The sequence below is a fragment of the Rhodotorula graminis genome (genome assembly GCF_001329695.1).
Source record: "Rhodotorula graminis WP1 unplaced genomic scaffold RHOBAscaffold_7, whole genome shotgun sequence".
NCBI lineage: Eukaryota > Fungi > Basidiomycota > Microbotryomycetes > Sporidiobolales > Sporidiobolaceae > Rhodotorula > Rhodotorula graminis.
In genome coordinates, this window is record NW_017264934.1 from 132749 (window position 1) to 148077 (window position 15329).

The 15329-nt window shown below is 68.3% G+C and overlaps 5 protein-coding genes across 5 annotated transcripts; 4 read left to right on the forward strand and 1 right to left on the reverse strand.

Annotated features, from left to right (window-relative positions):
• The first annotated feature begins 196 nt into the window (after window positions 1-196).
• RHOBADRAFT_66460 (uncharacterized protein) lies at window positions 197-2399 on the forward strand. The gene is made up of 8 exons (XM_018418972.1): window positions 197-367; window positions 623-715; window positions 789-1031; window positions 1103-1277; window positions 1353-1436; window positions 1513-1679; window positions 1775-2060; window positions 2150-2399. Exons 1-8 carry the CDS (start codon window positions 272-274, stop codon window positions 2320-2322), a joined length of 1317 nt encoding a protein of 438 aa, XP_018270700.1. The 5' UTR covers window positions 197-271; the 3' UTR covers window positions 2323-2399.
• Window positions 2400-2511: 112 nt separating this feature from the next.
• Window positions 2512-4971, forward strand: RHOBADRAFT_53613 (uncharacterized protein). Its single transcript, XM_018416917.1, has 10 exons — window positions 2512-2640; window positions 2706-2910; window positions 3026-3187; window positions 3264-3413; window positions 3476-3575; window positions 3634-3701; window positions 3770-3996; window positions 4061-4164; window positions 4240-4398; window positions 4471-4971. The coding sequence occupies exons 1-10, from the start codon at window positions 2622-2624 to the stop codon at window positions 4798-4800; spliced, it is 1524 nt and encodes a 507-aa protein (XP_018270701.1). The 5' UTR covers window positions 2512-2621; the 3' UTR covers window positions 4801-4971.
• A 12-nt stretch (window positions 4972-4983) lies between these two features.
• On the reverse strand, window positions 4984-6923 carry RHOBADRAFT_53614 (uncharacterized protein; the record flags this gene model as incomplete). The annotated part of the gene is made up of 6 exons (XM_018416918.1): window positions 4984-5128; window positions 5197-5413; window positions 5479-5604; window positions 5675-6415; window positions 6492-6664; window positions 6910-6923. The coding sequence occupies 6 exons, from the start codon at window positions 6921-6923 to the stop codon at window positions 4984-4986; spliced, it is 1416 nt and encodes a 471-aa protein (XP_018270702.1).
• Window positions 6924-6974: 51 nt separating this feature from the next.
• On the forward strand, window positions 6975-8206 carry RHOBADRAFT_53615 (uncharacterized protein; the record flags this gene model as incomplete). The annotated part of the gene is made up of 2 exons (XM_018416919.1): window positions 6975-7198; window positions 7312-8206. 2 exons carry the CDS (start codon window positions 6975-6977, stop codon window positions 8204-8206), a joined length of 1119 nt encoding a protein of 372 aa, XP_018270703.1.
• A 4920-nt stretch (window positions 8207-13126) lies between these two features.
• On the forward strand, window positions 13127-15169 carry RHOBADRAFT_53616 (uncharacterized protein; the record flags this gene model as incomplete). Its single annotated transcript, XM_018416920.1, has 7 exons — window positions 13127-13211; window positions 13379-13599; window positions 13681-13756; window positions 13829-13924; window positions 14000-14291; window positions 14388-14676; window positions 14792-15169. The coding sequence occupies 7 exons, from the start codon at window positions 13127-13129 to the stop codon at window positions 15104-15106; spliced, it is 1374 nt and encodes a 457-aa protein (XP_018270704.1). The 3' UTR covers window positions 15107-15169.
• Window positions 15170-15329: the final 160 nt, after the last annotated feature.

Genomic DNA, 15329 nt, shown 5'->3' on the forward strand with positions numbered 1-15329 from the left:
AGCGCGCTCTCTCGAGGGTGTCTCGCATTTCTAGCGGAGGTCGGCTGCAGCCGCTGGCGAGCATGCATTTAAAACTCGACTCGCACTAAAGTCAAGAGCAGAGTGACCGTGGCCGAGAGCCGAAGATAGCGGAGCCAGCGGGTGAGCGGGCACGTGGAGGAGGAGGAGGAGGAGGAGCCAGCTAGCACAGAGAACCGCCCACTGCGCAGTCGCACTCGCAGCTCGCTCGACTAGCCGAGTCGCCTGCGCCTGCACCCGCGCTCACCGCCGCATGGCCTCTGCAGACATGGCGGCCGCCCTCCTGCCTCGAGCTCCTCTCGCACATTCCCTCTCGCTCGGCATCGTCGGCGCAGGTATCGGTGGCCTCGTGAGCACTCCTTTCATCCTTCTCCCTGCATCTCGCGGGCGCAGCCGCACACGTCGGTGCAGCCGGTGTCGAGCTGGGGGAGGTCGGCGACCCGGACGCGAGGGAGCAGCCCTGCCGACGGCTCTCGAGCACTTGCGCGGGCATGAGGGACGAGCGCAAGGACAGCAGGGCATCTCAGTCGCCGCAGGAGCCTGTCAGGCAAGGGCGCAGGCAGCTGACTTCTCTCCCCCTCCTCCCTCTGCACCGCCTCCGCAGGCGAGCGCTGTCGGTCTCGTGTCGCGCGGTTTCCGCCATGTGACGGTCTACGAGGCGGCACCCGAGATCGGCGAGGTCGGGGCGGGCATCCAGGTGCGTCGCATTCCTCGCCTTCGCGGACTCGGACCTCGACTCGAGTCTGACCTTCTCGCTCCATCGTGTGCAGGTCGCGCCAAACTTCTGCCGGGTGCTGTCGCACTTTGGCGTCCTCGACCGCCTGACGCCGCAGGCCGTGCGACTTGGCGGCGCGAGCGTCCGGCGGTACGTCAACAACGAGGAGCTCAACTCGACCTCGTTCGCCAACCTCGAGCCCGACTACGGCTGGCCAGCGTTCGTCGTTCATCGCGGCGACTTGCACAAGGCGCTCCTCGATCGTGCTTTGGAGCTTGGTGCGCAGCTCAAGGTCGGGGTGCGTCGCGCCTTCTCCCCGTCCTCCTTGCCCCAGGAACGACTGCGCTCACCTCGCCCTCGTGCTCGCAGTCGCACATCGAGGACGTCAACTTCGAGAACGGCAAGGTCAAGGTCAAGGGGCACCCCGAGGTCCAGCACGACGTCATCATCGCCGCCGACGGCATCAAGTCGGCCATCCGGAGCAAGATGATGGCCCGGCGAGGCGAGGTGGACGAGACGATCCCGACGGGCGAGGCGGCATATCGTGCGTCCCTGTGTCCTCCTTTACCTCTCGACGTCGACTAGACGGACGAGCCCTAATGGTTTCGCATCCTCGCAGGCGTCATTCTGCAGCGGGCGCAGATGGAGAGCGACCCGGACCTCAAGCAGCTCATCGACAACCCGACGGCCATTCGCTGGGTCGGTGCGTCCTGGCTCACTCTGTCACTCTTCCCCTCCTCGCCCAGGTGAGACTGACATGGCCTCGCTTGCGCGTGCAGGTCCCGACGCGCACATCGTCGCGTACCCGATCAAGGCGCACGAGGCGTTCAACATCGTCTCGACGCACATCAGCAACACGGTCGGGCTCACCGAGGACTGGACGGCGCGAGCGTCGAAGGAGGTCATGCTCAAGCGGTTCGACGGGTGGAACGAGTCGCTCATGAAGGTCCGTCCCTCCTCCTCTTCCTCCTTCCCTTTCCCCTCATTGCGCGTGCTCTCGGCGAGGCTGACTTGACCTCGTCCCTGTCTCTGTCTCTGCAGTGCCTGCGCCTTGCGCCAGAAGGCGAGCTCGTCGAGTGGGCGCTGCGCATCCATCTGCCCTTGACGGGCTGGATCGACCACAAGGTCGTCCTCCTCGGCGACGCGGCGCACGCGACGCTCCCGCACATCGCGCAAGGCGCCGCGCAGGCCGGCGAGGACGGCGCCGTGCTCGGTACGCTCTTGGCCAAGTGCCACAGCAAGGAGGACGTGCCGCACGCGCTCAAGATGTACGAGCGCCTGCGCAAGCCTCGGGCCGACTGGGCGGTCGAGATGGCGCGCATCACGGGTCCGTCTCCCCACCTCTTCCTCTCTCTCTCTCTCTCTTCCCGTCCCGTCACTTTCGAGCGCACGCACTGACAGCTCTCCTCCCGGCAGGCGAGGCGCTGCACATCCCCGACGGTGCGGCGCAGAAGGCGCGCGACGAGGCGCTCAAGAAGGCGTCGACGGGCAGCCAGTCGCCTGACCGGTGGGGCGACAAGGCCACGCAGAGCAAGCTGTACGGCCTCGACGTCGTCAAGCAGGCCGACATGGAGTTCTCGAAGCTGTAGAGGCGGGAGGAGGAGGGAGCGCGGGATCATGTTTGTAGAGCCGGTTCAACATCGCAATAGACTCGCTGTATCGCATCGTGTGCGTCTCGCATGGCCAGAGGAAGCGCTCGTTGCCAAGAGTCGAACTTGGTCGCCGAGAGGAGGTGGCTCTCCGCTCAACCTCACTTCCGCTTGCTCTCTCGCCGCACACGCGCCCAGGCGCGCCACCAGCCGCCTGTTCGACCTCCCTTCAAGGCTGGCGAGCCCTCCACGAGGTCGCACACGCGCTTGCGGGCCGCCCCTCGTCCTTCATCAGCGAGATGAACCTCGAGCTCCTCAGTCCGTCACCCTCCCCCTGTGTGAGCTCTGTGTGCACCCGAGTCTGACCCAGGGCCCTTCCACAGACCCGTTCACCACCTCGTTCCCCGAGAACTTCGATACTTCGATCGACGCGGCCGCCGTCTGCGCGAGGTTCAACCCGAGCGGGCTCTTTGCCGGCCACTACCTCGCTGTGGGCAGGCAGGACGGGCCTGTCGTCGTGCTCGACTTTGAGACGCGCAGCATCGTGCGCTGGTTCGACGGGCACGTCAAGGCCGTCACCTCGGTCTGGTGCGTCGTGCTCCTCCTCCTCTTCCTCCACTCGCCGACTGTCCGCGCTGCCGTACACGCGGCGTAAGTTGTGGGAGAGGATCACGGAGCTGACCCTGCCTCTCCCACCCCGCAGCTGGTCGAGCGACTCGCGGTTCCTCCTCACGGCCTCGCGCGACTGGAACGCCATCATCTGGGACCTGTCGGCGTCAGCAGCCGACACAGTCGCCGGCGAGCGACGACATACCGTCCGCTTCGACGCACCCGTCACGAGCGCAGCCCTGCATCCTCGGAACAGGTGCGCCCGCTCCCTCTCATCCTCTCGTTCCCCTTCCCGACGAGTCGAGAGCTCACGACCTGCCCGTCGGCAACAGCAAGATGCTCGTCGCGACGCTACATGGCCAGACGCAGCCGCTATTCATCGACCTGCGAGAAGAGGGCGGCGGGCGCTGGGAGCTCGAGCCGCCGGCAGACGACGAGGAGGAGGACGACGAGGACGACGAGGAGGGCTCGACGATCATCCGGTCCGCCCCTTGTTCCTCTCGAGCAGACTCAGGGCCATCGATCTGACGTCTCACGCTCGCAGGGAGGTCTCGACGCTCGCGCGCTTCAACCCTCGAGGCGACCTCATCTACGTCGGGACCTCGCGCGGCAACATCCACATCTGGGACGTCGTCACCAAGCAGGTGCGTCCTCCCCTTGCTCCCCGTCGGCCTACAAAGACTCACCTCTACGCTCCCGCAGTTCCTCTGGACCGAGTACCTCGGCGCCGCCAGTCCCGTCAAGCACCTCGAGTTCAACCGCGCCGGCACGTTCGTCTCGCCTCTCCCTCGCTCCTCGTCTCTTTCCGAGCCTGACTCGCGTCGTTATCTCTCGACAGCGCCATGATCCTCAATTCGAACGACCGCTGCATCCGCTACGTCACGCTGTCGGCGTCGCCTCCTGAACCGCCCTCGGACGACGACGAGGCGGCCGTGTTCGAGCCGCCGCCCGAGCGGCACTCGCGCATCCCGTACTTCGAGGTGCAGCACAAGTTCCAGGACCTCGTGAACCGCACGCCCTGGAACGGTTGCGGCTTCTCGAGCGACGGCGAGTACATCATCGGCGGTCCGTCAACCTCTCTCTCTCTCTCTCTCGCGCGACGAGGATCCTGACGAGATCGACGTCGCAGGTGCTGGGCACAAGGGCGCGCACAACATCTACATCTGGGACCGCGTCACGGGCGCGCTCGCCAAGATCCTCGAGGGCCCGAAAGACCCGTGCGAGGACCTGACTGTGCGTCCTCCGCTCCCTCTCTCTCTCGCCCTCTCGTCGGCCCTCACGCACTCGCGCTCTTACTCCCTCGCGCAGTGGCACCCTTTCCGGCCCCTGATCGCCTCGGTGTCGACGCTCGGCCTGATCCACCTGTGGGTCACGCCCGTCGTCGAGAACTGGAGCGCGTACGCTCCCGGCTTCGAGGAGCTCGACGAGAACCGCGAGTACGAGGAGAAGGAGGACGATTTTGACTTTGTGCGCCCCGCCTCTCTCTTTATCTCTCTCGAGAAGGTCCGTGCCCTGACGACCGCCTGCCCCGCCCCGCAGGAGGACGAGTCGGCCCTGCGCCGCCGCGCCCAGGGAACGTACGACGGCGCGCTCGACCTGACGTCGCACGCGACGAGCGGGCCCCGGGTCCAGGCGAGCGAGGCGGCGCCATGGCCCGACGACGACCTCGACGCGCTCGACGCGTACGAGCACTTTGTCGCGCGCGAGCCGGACGACGACGGCGGCGAGGGTGGACATGGCGAGGCGTTCTACCCGCAGCCGGTGCTCGTCGAGGAGCAGGCGGCGAACGCGGCCGAGGAGAGCGTCGAGGCGGCGAGAGGAGCGGGAGGGGGAGGAGGAGGAAGAGGAGAAGGCGGCAGGCGCAGGTAGCTCTCGCTCTGCAACGGCTTGACCGCTCTCGCAGGCGCTCATCGTGCCTGTCCGAGAGTAGATGCAGTGCAGTGCGAGAGGGAACAAAAAGTGCGAGTCTATGCGCGCCGTCGAGTCTATCCTCCCTCGTCGTCCGCCGTCCTCGATAAAGCTACAAGGTGCCCTCGCTCGCTCCTCCTCGGCTCATGCCGCCCGCTCGAGCCCGTAGCTGGTCGGGTACGCGTTCATCCACACGGGCGGCGGCTGGAGGCACGCCATCGGGACGACGTACCGCTGCCAGGCCCAGTACCGGACGGGCGGCACCTCGCGCACGAGGCCCTGGGTGACCCTGCGTGCGAGAGAACGTCGTCAGGTCGAGGTCGATTCGCGAGGAGAGCAAGAGAGAGAGGGGCGTACCAGGCCGAGTAGAGCCACCCTCCCGCGCACGCGACAAACGCCGCCGTCCATACCGTGCCGGCCCAGCCTCGCACCCTGCGGCCCGTCGCCGCCGTAAAGGCGCCCTCGAGCACGACGCCGACGCCCTGCGACAGGAAGTAGACCGAGCCGCCCCACTTGGTGAGGAACGAGAGGGGCGACGAGGGACGAGGGAGGGTCGAGATGGCCGAGGCGAGGCCTGTGCGCTCGTAAACGAGGGTGAGCTCGGGCGGCGAGAAAGAGAGAGTGAGAGAGGGGACGCACCAAACTCGTGGAGCCATGCCGAGAGGGCAAAGACGGCGAGGACGCCGGCGGCCCGAGCGGCCGACTTGCCGAGGACGGGCGCGACGACGCGCTGGGTCGGCTTGAACGCGAGGAAGCGGAACGGCCCTGTGCGACGAACGAGTCGAGTGAGTCGAGGGACGAGGAGGGGGGAGAGAGAGAGAAAGGGCGAGCGCACGCGAAAAGAAGGAATGCCACTGGTGAGACCAGAACTTGGCGACGCTCTGAGGCCGCTCGGCGAGGTTGAACAGTGGCGGGTACTCGCGCGCGTCCCAGGGTGGCGGGCACAGGGCCTCGGGGACGAACGGGATGCGGCGCACGACGAGCGTGCCGAGGAAGGCGCCGAGGGTCGCGACGCTGAACCCGAGCGTGAGGGCGGCAAAGACGGCCGTGCCCATGGCGAGCCCGGTCAGGGCCTCGCCGACGGCGTGCACGCGCTCTTGCGGGGCGCGGTCGCCGACGAGGGCCGAGGGGAGGACGGCGAACAGGGCGGCGTCGCGGCTCGTCGGGGGCTCGAGGAGCGCGGCCGAGCACAGGACGAGGAGCGGGTGGGCCCACGCGACCTCTTTGACGACGCGCGAGAAGAAGGCGGCGTGGTCGAGCGCAAAGGGGGCCGTCGTCGTGCCGCAGAACTCGTAGCCCTGGCCGCGCATCGAGACGAGGAGGTGGGCGGTCGCGCGCAGGATGTCGATCGGCCCGTCCTCGGCGGCGCGCTTGGCCCTGAGGGCGGCGAGGTGCGCTCGACGGCGGCGACGAGCCTCGAGGCGGTCGTCGCGGGTCGTGGCGGCCTTGTCCTGGGCGTTGGCGGTGGTGCCGGTGGCCGGGTCGAAGCCGACAAAGGTGTAGGGGAGGAGATCGGCTGCGAGTCCCCACTCGAGGCCCTTCATGATGCCGTACGCGCCCATGATGCCGATGACGACTGTTGCGGTGCGTCGGGAGGAGGCGAGTCAGTGGGTCGGTCCCGAGAGCGGGAACGAGAGGGAGAGGGGACGGACAGTTTACGCCGATGGCCTGGTTTCGAGGTTCGATGGCGTAGCGGTACGGGGTTGCGAACGAGAGGGCGAGGCTGAACGGGGTGAGCAAGAGGCGCACGAGGCGAGAGAGGGTCGAGGGGAAGACGGGGTGGAGGAGGAGGGCTTGGAGCGAGAGTGGGACGAGGAAGGCCAAGCTGTGTGCGGCGGTGCAAGTGTCAGTGGGTGCGGTGGTGCAAGAGTGGGTGCGGTGATGCAAGAGAGCGAGGGAGGCGGTGCGATGACCGGGAGGAGGACGAGAGAGAGGACGAGGAGGAGAGGAAGAGCGAGACGGACAAGGCTGGTGGGGGCAAGGTCGGGCCCTCGAGTAGGAACTGTGGCATGGCTGGATGCGCTCGTCGCAGCTGCAACAGGTGGTCGACCGCGAGAGAGAGAGAGAGACGGCCCGTTCTTCATCTTGGTCGTCGTCCCTCTCCCGCTCGTCCACAACCCGCTCCCGGCTCGGCCATGCCACCACGACCTTCACCACCCTTGCACGGCACCACTGACGACGACGAGTACGACCCCGTCGCCTTCCAGGCCGACCTCGACCAGTCTGTCCTCGAAACTCGCTCCCTCGTCGCCTCGTGGATCCCGGCCAACCTCGGCGACGACTGGAACGACGGTGGCTTCTCGGCAAAGCAGGGCAACGACGGCCTCCAGTCGCTCAAGGACCGCGCCAGGCCTCCCAGGTCCGCCTCGCCTCGTCCTCTCCTCCCCTCGTCCCCGCACCCTCTCTCGCAGCGGGTGCGGCCCATGGAACGCGGACGGTGAGCTCACACTGTCCACTTCCCCCCTCTCACAGGCTCGGCCTCGGCGCCCAACCCGCCTCGCTCCACAAGCAGCTCGCCGAGGACCGCAAGATCGCCTCGCGCCTCCTCCGCGGCCGCAACCTCGCCCTCGGCGACGAGGGCTCCAACGTCGCGCCCACCACCACCTCCGCGACGGGCGCACCGGGCGGCGATGACGGCGCGAGCAGCAGCAGCGATGACGACGAGGACAGTCGCTCGCGCGCCGTCGGCAAGGGCAAGGCCCGCGCACCCCCCGCGTCGAGCAACCCGTTCGTCCTGCCCTCGACCTCGACTGCGACCTCGAACAAGCTCAAGTCGAACGGCACACCGCACAAGGCGCCCCGACCGCTCTTCAACGACCCGTCGCCCGCTAAACCCTCCCCTTCCACCTCGACCTCGACCTCGGCCGGCAGCCTCATGACCCCAATCGCCGCCTCGTCCTCCTTCTACACCCCGCCCGCGATCACCGCCTCGACCTCGGCACCGAGCGGCGCAGCCGGCCTCACCAAGAACCAGCGCAAAAAGGAGCGCGAGCGGCTCAAGCGCGACGAGGAGCGGCGCCGGCGCGAGGACGAGAGCCGCTCGGCGACACTCGCCGAGTTGAGCGGCGTCGAGGGTTCAGGTGCGGCGCAGGGCAAGAAGCGGGCGCGAGGGGAGGACGAGATCGAGCCGGTGGGCGAGGACGAGGACGGGGCAGGCCTGGACGAGGAGGACGAGGCGCGGTCGCGGCCTGCGAGCCCGGCCAAGGCGCACGGCGCAGCAGCGGCAGCAGGCGAGGGCGGTGACGCGAGCCCGAAGAAGCGGCGCAAGAAGAAGAAGCGCAAGGGCGGCGAGGGTGCGGGCGCGGGAGCAGCAGGCGAGGGTGCGACGGCGCCGCCGCTGCTCAACCTCGCGCCGATCGAGGCGTAGCTCGCGCGCATGGCGGTGCGGCGGGTGCAACGGGCGGGTTATCGCTCTCGAGCGCGTGCGACGAGGGGCGGCGAGCGAGGCGAGCGAGCTGTGGCTGGTCGAGCTGGCGACGAGCTCGCGGTTCCTTCTCTCTATCTTTCTCTCCTTCTCTCGCACGGCCCTCTCGGCGTGGCTCGACGACTGCGCCGCCGCCAGAGGACCTCGAGGTCGTCCGTCTCGTCCGTCGCCGCCTTTCGCAACCGCTCTCTCGCCACGGGAGGTTCGCCGACAGCGGCCTCTGCGTCAGCAAAGGCCACCCGCATCAAGGTTCGCCTCGATCAAGCGTCCGCAGCTCCTCCTGTCCGCCTCTCGCGCCGTCCGTCCGCCGCCGCTTTGGCCGCCGTCCGCCCCGGCCGGCCGGCAAATCCGGCCCGCCGCTCGGTGCGGTTGGGGTGCCGCGCCGAGCGCACGTACGGCGGAAGCTCCGCTGAGGACGACAGGAGACGTCCGCACGGGTCTGTGGCGTCGAGCCGCGGCGCGGCTACAGAGCAGGCGTCTATCGTCGCGCACCTCGCGGGCAGATGCTGCTGCCTCGGCTCGCTTTGCGCTTCTTGCTCGTTCTCTCGCTTCTTCTCGACTCGTCTCTCTCGCCGCAACACCGACGCTCGCCTCGCACCCGCCCCGACCACGATGCACGACAACGCGCTCGTTCCCCTCGTCCCGACCAGCCGACACACGTCGAGCGCTCCTCGGCCGCCCTACTTCCGTCCGCTCGACGACGGCGACACCGTCGACGATGAGCAGACATTCGCTCACGCCGAGGGACGAGCATGTGCGTCCGCTCTCTCTCGTTCCGGCCCTCCTCGAACCGAACACTGACCTTCCCAAACGAATCGCAGCTTCTGACGACCGCGACGACGAGCGATGGGAGCAGGTGCGTCGTCTCGTCGTGCACGACGTCTCGTGCAGGTCCCTGACCGCTCGAACCCACAGATGCCGCAGCTGTCGACGGCCCCTTCGCCCTCGCCGTGGCGGTGGCCTGCCGTCGCCGCGCTCCTCTGCATCGTCGGCCTCATCTTCTACCAGTCGCCCGTCAACGCGCCGAGCACGGTCGTGCGCGTCGACAAGGTGGAACAACCTCAAGAAGGCGGTCCCGCAGTTGAGAAGGCGCGGTACCTCGTCCCCGTCATGGTCGGTGCGTCAACCTCTCTCTCCTCTCGCAGTCTTCGAGATCTGACGCTCGTCCTCGTCGCAGCCGAGCAGGAATCGCGCGCCCAACACCACCTCGTCCAGCTCTCCCGCCTCGCGGCGACGCTCGACCGCACCCTCGTCCTCCCCAACTTGACCACCTCGCGCTTCCGCACCTGCGGCTCGACATCCTTTGCCGACATCTACGACGCGGCCTCGTTCGCTCAGCACACGGCGCCGCCGGGAGCCGCCGAGCCCGTCCTGCAGGGCGATTTTCAGCGCTGGCTCGCCGAGGGGACCGTGCGGCGTACCGCTCGCGCCATCCGCCTCAGCATCGCCAACTCGCCCGAGGAGCGCGCTCTCGAGCTCGGCAAGTTCTACCCGGACACGCCGACGCCGCCGTCGGGCCGAGCGACGTGCCTCGACCAGGCCCTGTTCGACTTTGGCGACCGGGACCGCCTCTTCGCCGTCGAGGAGTGGCACCCGACGAGCGACGCGCTCCTGCGCAGCCTCGAGACGCTCAACGCGCAGGACGACGTCGAGATCCTCCTCGTCGACTGGGACCTGCGCGGGCCCCTCATCGGCGTCGAGGGCGACGAGATCCTCGAGCAGGCGTTCCTGTACGCCGCGCCGTGGCACACGATCGCGGCGGCCGTCTCGAGCGCGCTCGGCGAGGCCGTCGGCGTGCACTGGCGCACCGAGACGGTCCAGTCGTCGAGCCTCGCCGGGTGCGGCGAGGGGCTCGTCGAGGCGCTCGTCCGGCTCAAGGAGCAGAACCGCGCACTCGAGACGGTCTACCTCGCGACCGACTACCCGCTCGAGCTGCTCGCCGGAGCGCCCTCTCGTGCGGGCGAGGTCGTCGACGGCGAGGTCGACGGCGTGGACGACGAGGACGGCTCGACCTGGCACCGAGCGCACTCGGACACGTTCTCCAAGAGCCTCCCCTCGACGCACCACGCCGCCATGTCGCGCTTCCTCGCCTCGTACGCGTCGAACGTCGCACCCGCCGGCGTCACCCTCGCCACGTACCGCTCCATCCTGCCCTCGCACCTCCCTTCCCTCGCCGCCCGCCTCTCCCGCCTCGCCCGAGCGCCGTTCGCCCCCGCCATCGTCTCGCAACTCGTCCTCCAGCGCACGCCCTTCTTCCTCGCCGGCGAGTCGCGGCCCGTCGCGGAGGGCCGGGACCCGGCGCGCGAGGTGTGCGCGAGGAAGAGCAACTGGACGAGGAGGGTCGTCGCCGCGAGGAAGGCGGCGCGACGGGCCGCAAAGGCGAGGGGGGACAGGACACGGACGCAGGTCGTCGGGTTGTGGTCGTCGGACGGGATCGTCTTGTAGATGCGTCGAGGAGGGGCTGTAAAGATGCCGTCGCGAGCGAACGAAAGCGGCGAGGACGACCTTCTCAAACTCGCTCGGGCCTCTCGTGCGTGCGTCCTCGCTCTCTCTCTTCCTGTTTACGAGCGCCGCTGTGCAACATCGAGCGACAGCACGCCGCTCCTTTGCCCTCTCGCCGCGCTCGCGCAGTTTCCGCTCGCGCCTCCTCTCGACCCCGCGTTCTCGGTCCGCCTCGCCCTTTCTTCTCGTTCGTCCTCTCTGCCTCCTCGACCCGCACGATGCACCGCAGGTCGCCTTGTAAGCACAAGCTCTCTCCCTCTCTGTCCAGTGGGGCGCACGCTGACCGGTCTGCGCCCCGCGCAGCGTTCCCGGCGCACGAGGACTCGGAGGAGATGAGCGGCAGCTCTCGACTCGTGCAGCACACGGAGCAGGAGGGGTGGGAGACGGTGCGCCCAGCTTTCGCTGCTCGAGGCGTGGCGGCAAGCTGACCATTCGCCCCTGCAGATGCCGCCGTACGACGCCGGGTCCGACACTCCTCCCTGGCGCTGGCCCGCCGTTGCCGCCCTTCTCTTCCTCTTCCTCCTCTTTGTCTGGGCCCACGGTACCGAGCAGGTCTTTCACGAGCCGGCGATGGACACGGAGAGCTCGGCGGCGCTGTCGGTCGAGTCGGTGTGCGGCGGCGAGCGCAGACGGTGCAGGTTTCTCGTGCCGACCATCATCGGTACGCTCTCATTCCGCTTCTCTTTGCTCTGCCGAGCCCATCCTGACGACACTTTTCACGCAGGCCAGCAAGAATCCCGGGCGCAACACCACCTCGTCCAGCTCTCGCGCCTCGCGACGACCCTCAACCGCACCCTCGTCCTCCCCAGCCTCGCCACCTCGCGCCTCATGACCTGCGGCTCCGCCCCCTTCGACTCGATCTACGACCCAGTCGCCTTCTCCCGTGCGAGCGGCGCCGTCCACCCCGTCCTCCAGGACGACTTTGAGCGCTGGCTTGCAGGCGACGAGCACGACCCGGCGCCGCACAGTGCACGTGCCGTCCGCCTGCGCATCCTGGGCGCGCCCGAGCCGCTCGACTCGACGCACGGCGCGTTCGTGCGGGACGAGACGCTCGGCGGGCAGCCTCGCGCGGCGCTGTGCCTCGACGAGCAGCGGCTCGACTTCGGGCAGCGCGAGCCGCTCGTCGCGGTCGTCGCGCGAGACGAGGCGGGCGGCGAGCTGCTCGAGAGCCTGCGGCAGCTCGACGCGGAGGACGACGTCGAGGTGCTGCTCGTTCACTGGGACCTGCGCGAGCCGCTCCTCGGCCTCGAGAGCGACGAGCTCCTCGAGGCCGCCTTCCGCTACGCCGAGCCGTGGAACGCGCTCGCCGACGCCGTCATCGGCGAGCTCGGCGAGGCAATCGGCGTGCACTGGCGCATCGAGGGCATCGCCGCGGCGCGGCTCGACGAGTGCGGCGAGGGCTTGGTCGAGGCGCTCGTTGGGCTCAAGGAGGGCGACGACGCGCTCAAGAGCGTGTATCTCGCGAGCGACTACCCTCTCGAGCGCTTACGCCAAGCGCCGTCGCACACGACCGCCAACGCCGACGACTCGAGCGCGGGCGAGCCTCCTGTCGTCGACCGTCCCGCACTCGCGCACTCGGACACCCTCTCGGCCCAGCTCAGCCCTGCCCACCACGCCGCCCTGTCGCACTTCCTCTCCTCGTTCGCCTCTCGCGCCGCGCCCGCCGGCCTCGCCCTCACCACGTACCGCTCCCTCCTCCCCGTCCTCCTTCCGACGCTCCCTCCGTCGCTCGCCGCCCTCGCGCAGACGGCGGCCGCCCCCGCCATCGCGTCGCAGCTCGTCCTGCAGCGCACGCAGCGCTTCATCGCGGGCGAGTCGCGTGTGCCCGAGGAGCGGCGGGCGAGGTACACGTGCGCGAGGAGGAGCAACTGGACGAGGCGGGTTGTCGTCGCGCGGGAGAGGGCGCACGAGGGGTTGGAGGAGGAGGGAGAGACATCAGTCGTCGGGTGGTGGTCGACGGACGGCAGGCTCGAGTACTGAGCGGGCGCAGCAAGCCGATATGTTCCTCGGAGTCAGGCGGCGACGAGGAGAGCGAGGCAAGCGGCTAGACGTGGCGCGCTTCTGCGCTCGCCGAGCGCTTCGAGAGATTGCCCCAGAGCGAGTGCACGGTGCACCTTGTGCGCACTCAGCCGCCAAACGCGAGCAAGAGCTCATCTCGCAGGCGAGGAGAGCGGCGAGCGGCGTGGCGTGTCGGCGACGGCACCGGCGGGGTCCGGTGCAGCGCGAGGCTGGTCGCATAGCTACTGAAGACACACTGCAGTAAGAAGCAGTACGCTTGAGCGAGGCGGCGAGGTGTGAGCGAGTTGAGCTCCTCGCTCCTCCTCGTCGCACTCGCTCTCCTCCACAGACCCGCTACAACCAATGGCGTCGACTATCCAGACTCTGAACGCGGCCCTGCCGCCGCTCACCAAGGGCTACACCGCCCCGAGCTTCTCCCCGATCTCTGGTGCGCTCCCCTCGACTCTCTCCTCCTCCTCATCTCGCCCAAAAAGCTCACGGCTCTCTCCTCTCCCCCACCTCGCCCCCGAACTCGTCCCCGACACCCTCAATCTCCTCACACACGCCCATACTCGACCTCTGTGCTCCTCCCGTCCACCTCGGCCGCCGCGACAGCTCCCTCCACCTCGGGCGCCGTCTACCCCGCCGGCCCGGCCTTCCACGCCCACGCCCGCCGCATCCTGAACCAGCGCTCGTTCGCCGACGACGACCGCCACGAGAAGGAGCGTCTCGCCGCCAACGGCAACGGCGAGGTCGTCGAGGAGGACCTCGACGCCGACCTCGGCGGCGAGGAGGAGGACCTCGACCTCCTCGAGCTCGACCCGAAGAAGTGGAAGGTCCGTCGCCGTGGCTTCTTTTCTCGGGCAATGTCGCGCAGGATGCGCGGTGACTGACGCAGCTTGCGCACTCGCCCACAGGAGCAGGACCACTACGCCGTTCTCGGTCTTCAGCACCTCCGCTACAACGCGACGCAGGAGCAGATCAAGAAGGCTCGTGCGTCCAGATCCCTCCTCTTCGGGTCGCTGTCTCTCGCGAAGGAGCGCTGACTCGGGCTCGTCCTCGCAGACCGCCGCAAGGTCCTCCGTCACCACCCGGACAAGAAGGCCAACGCGACCAAGGGCGGCTCGATGGACGACTCGTTTTTCAAGTGCATCGCCAAGGGTGCGTCGTGCATGTCCTCCCGAGCTCGTCCTGTCGCACAGCCACTGACCCTTTGGCCTACTCTTGCACTCGCAGCCATGGAGGTCCTGTCGCACCCGGAGAAGCGCCGCCAGTTCGACTCGGTTGACGAGCAGGTGTCGGACGAGTTCCCGTCGCCGGCCGAGACGACCGCCGACAACTTCTACGAGCTGTGGGCGCCCGTCTTTGCGCGCGAGGGCCGCTTCTCGACCAAGCAGCCGGTGCCCTCCCTCGGCGGCCCCGACTCGACCAAGCAGGAGGTCGAGAGCTTCTACGACTTCTTCTACAACATTGACTCGTGGCGCTCGTTCGAGTACGCCGACAAGGACGTCGCAGAGGGTGCCGACTCGTGCGTCTGCCTCGTTCTCCCTCTCGCCCCTCCCTCTCTCTCGTCGCACGTTCACTGACTCTCGTCCTCCTCCCTTTCCTCCCGTGCACGACACAGGCGTGACGAGAAGCGCCACCAGGAGAAGAAGAACAAGGCCGAGCGCGACCGCAAGAAGAAGGAGGACAACACGCGCCGCCGCACCCTCGTCGACCAGGGCCTCGCCCTCGACCCGCGCATCAAGCAGTTCCGCGCCGCCGAGAAGGCCGCTCGCGAGGCCAAGCGTCGCGGTGGTGCCGGCGTCCCGGCGCAGCTCGACCCGGCCGAGAAGGCCGAGCAGGAGAAGAAGGCCAAGGAGCTCGCAGAGGCCGAGGCGGCTGCTGCCGCGGCCAAGGAGGCTGCCGACAAGGTGCGTCCTCTCCTCTTTACCCTTCTTCTTGCCTCTTATGCCCTCCCCTTGTCCAAGAGCGCCACTGCCGACGAACGCCCGTACTGACCCTTTCCCCTCCCCGTCCCGCCCGCAGGCCGACCGCGAGGTGCAGAAGAAGGCCAAGGCGGCCGCCGCCAAGGAGGTCAAGAAGAACAAGAAGGCCATCTCGAACGCCGTCTCGACGCACAACTACTTCACCGTCGCCGGCACGTCGCCCGCCCCGGCGACGATCGAGGCGTGCTTCGCCGAGCTCGACCTCCTCTTTGCCGCCATGGAGCCAGAGGAGGTTGCCGCGCTTCGTGTCGCCATTGACGGCAAGGGTGCCGACGAGACCAAGGCGGCGCTCGTCGCGGCGGCGCAGAAGGCCGAGCCCAAGGTCGGCGCCGGCAAGTTCAAGGAGCTCGCTTGAGAGACGCAGCCCGTTGTCGCCTTTAGACCACTGCAATTAGAAGAGTCGCAGAGTGTCTTCTCGATGCTAGTCAGCTCGCGAGCGAGAGTGTCTGAAGCGAGAGCGAGAGCGGCTCGAGCCTCGAATCGGCCTTCCCAAGTTGACTTGCGTCGAGCGGCGCGGTGTCCTCGCTTGCAGTCGCTTCTTTCAAAGCTCTCGCGATCTCAGGACACTCTCGAAGACA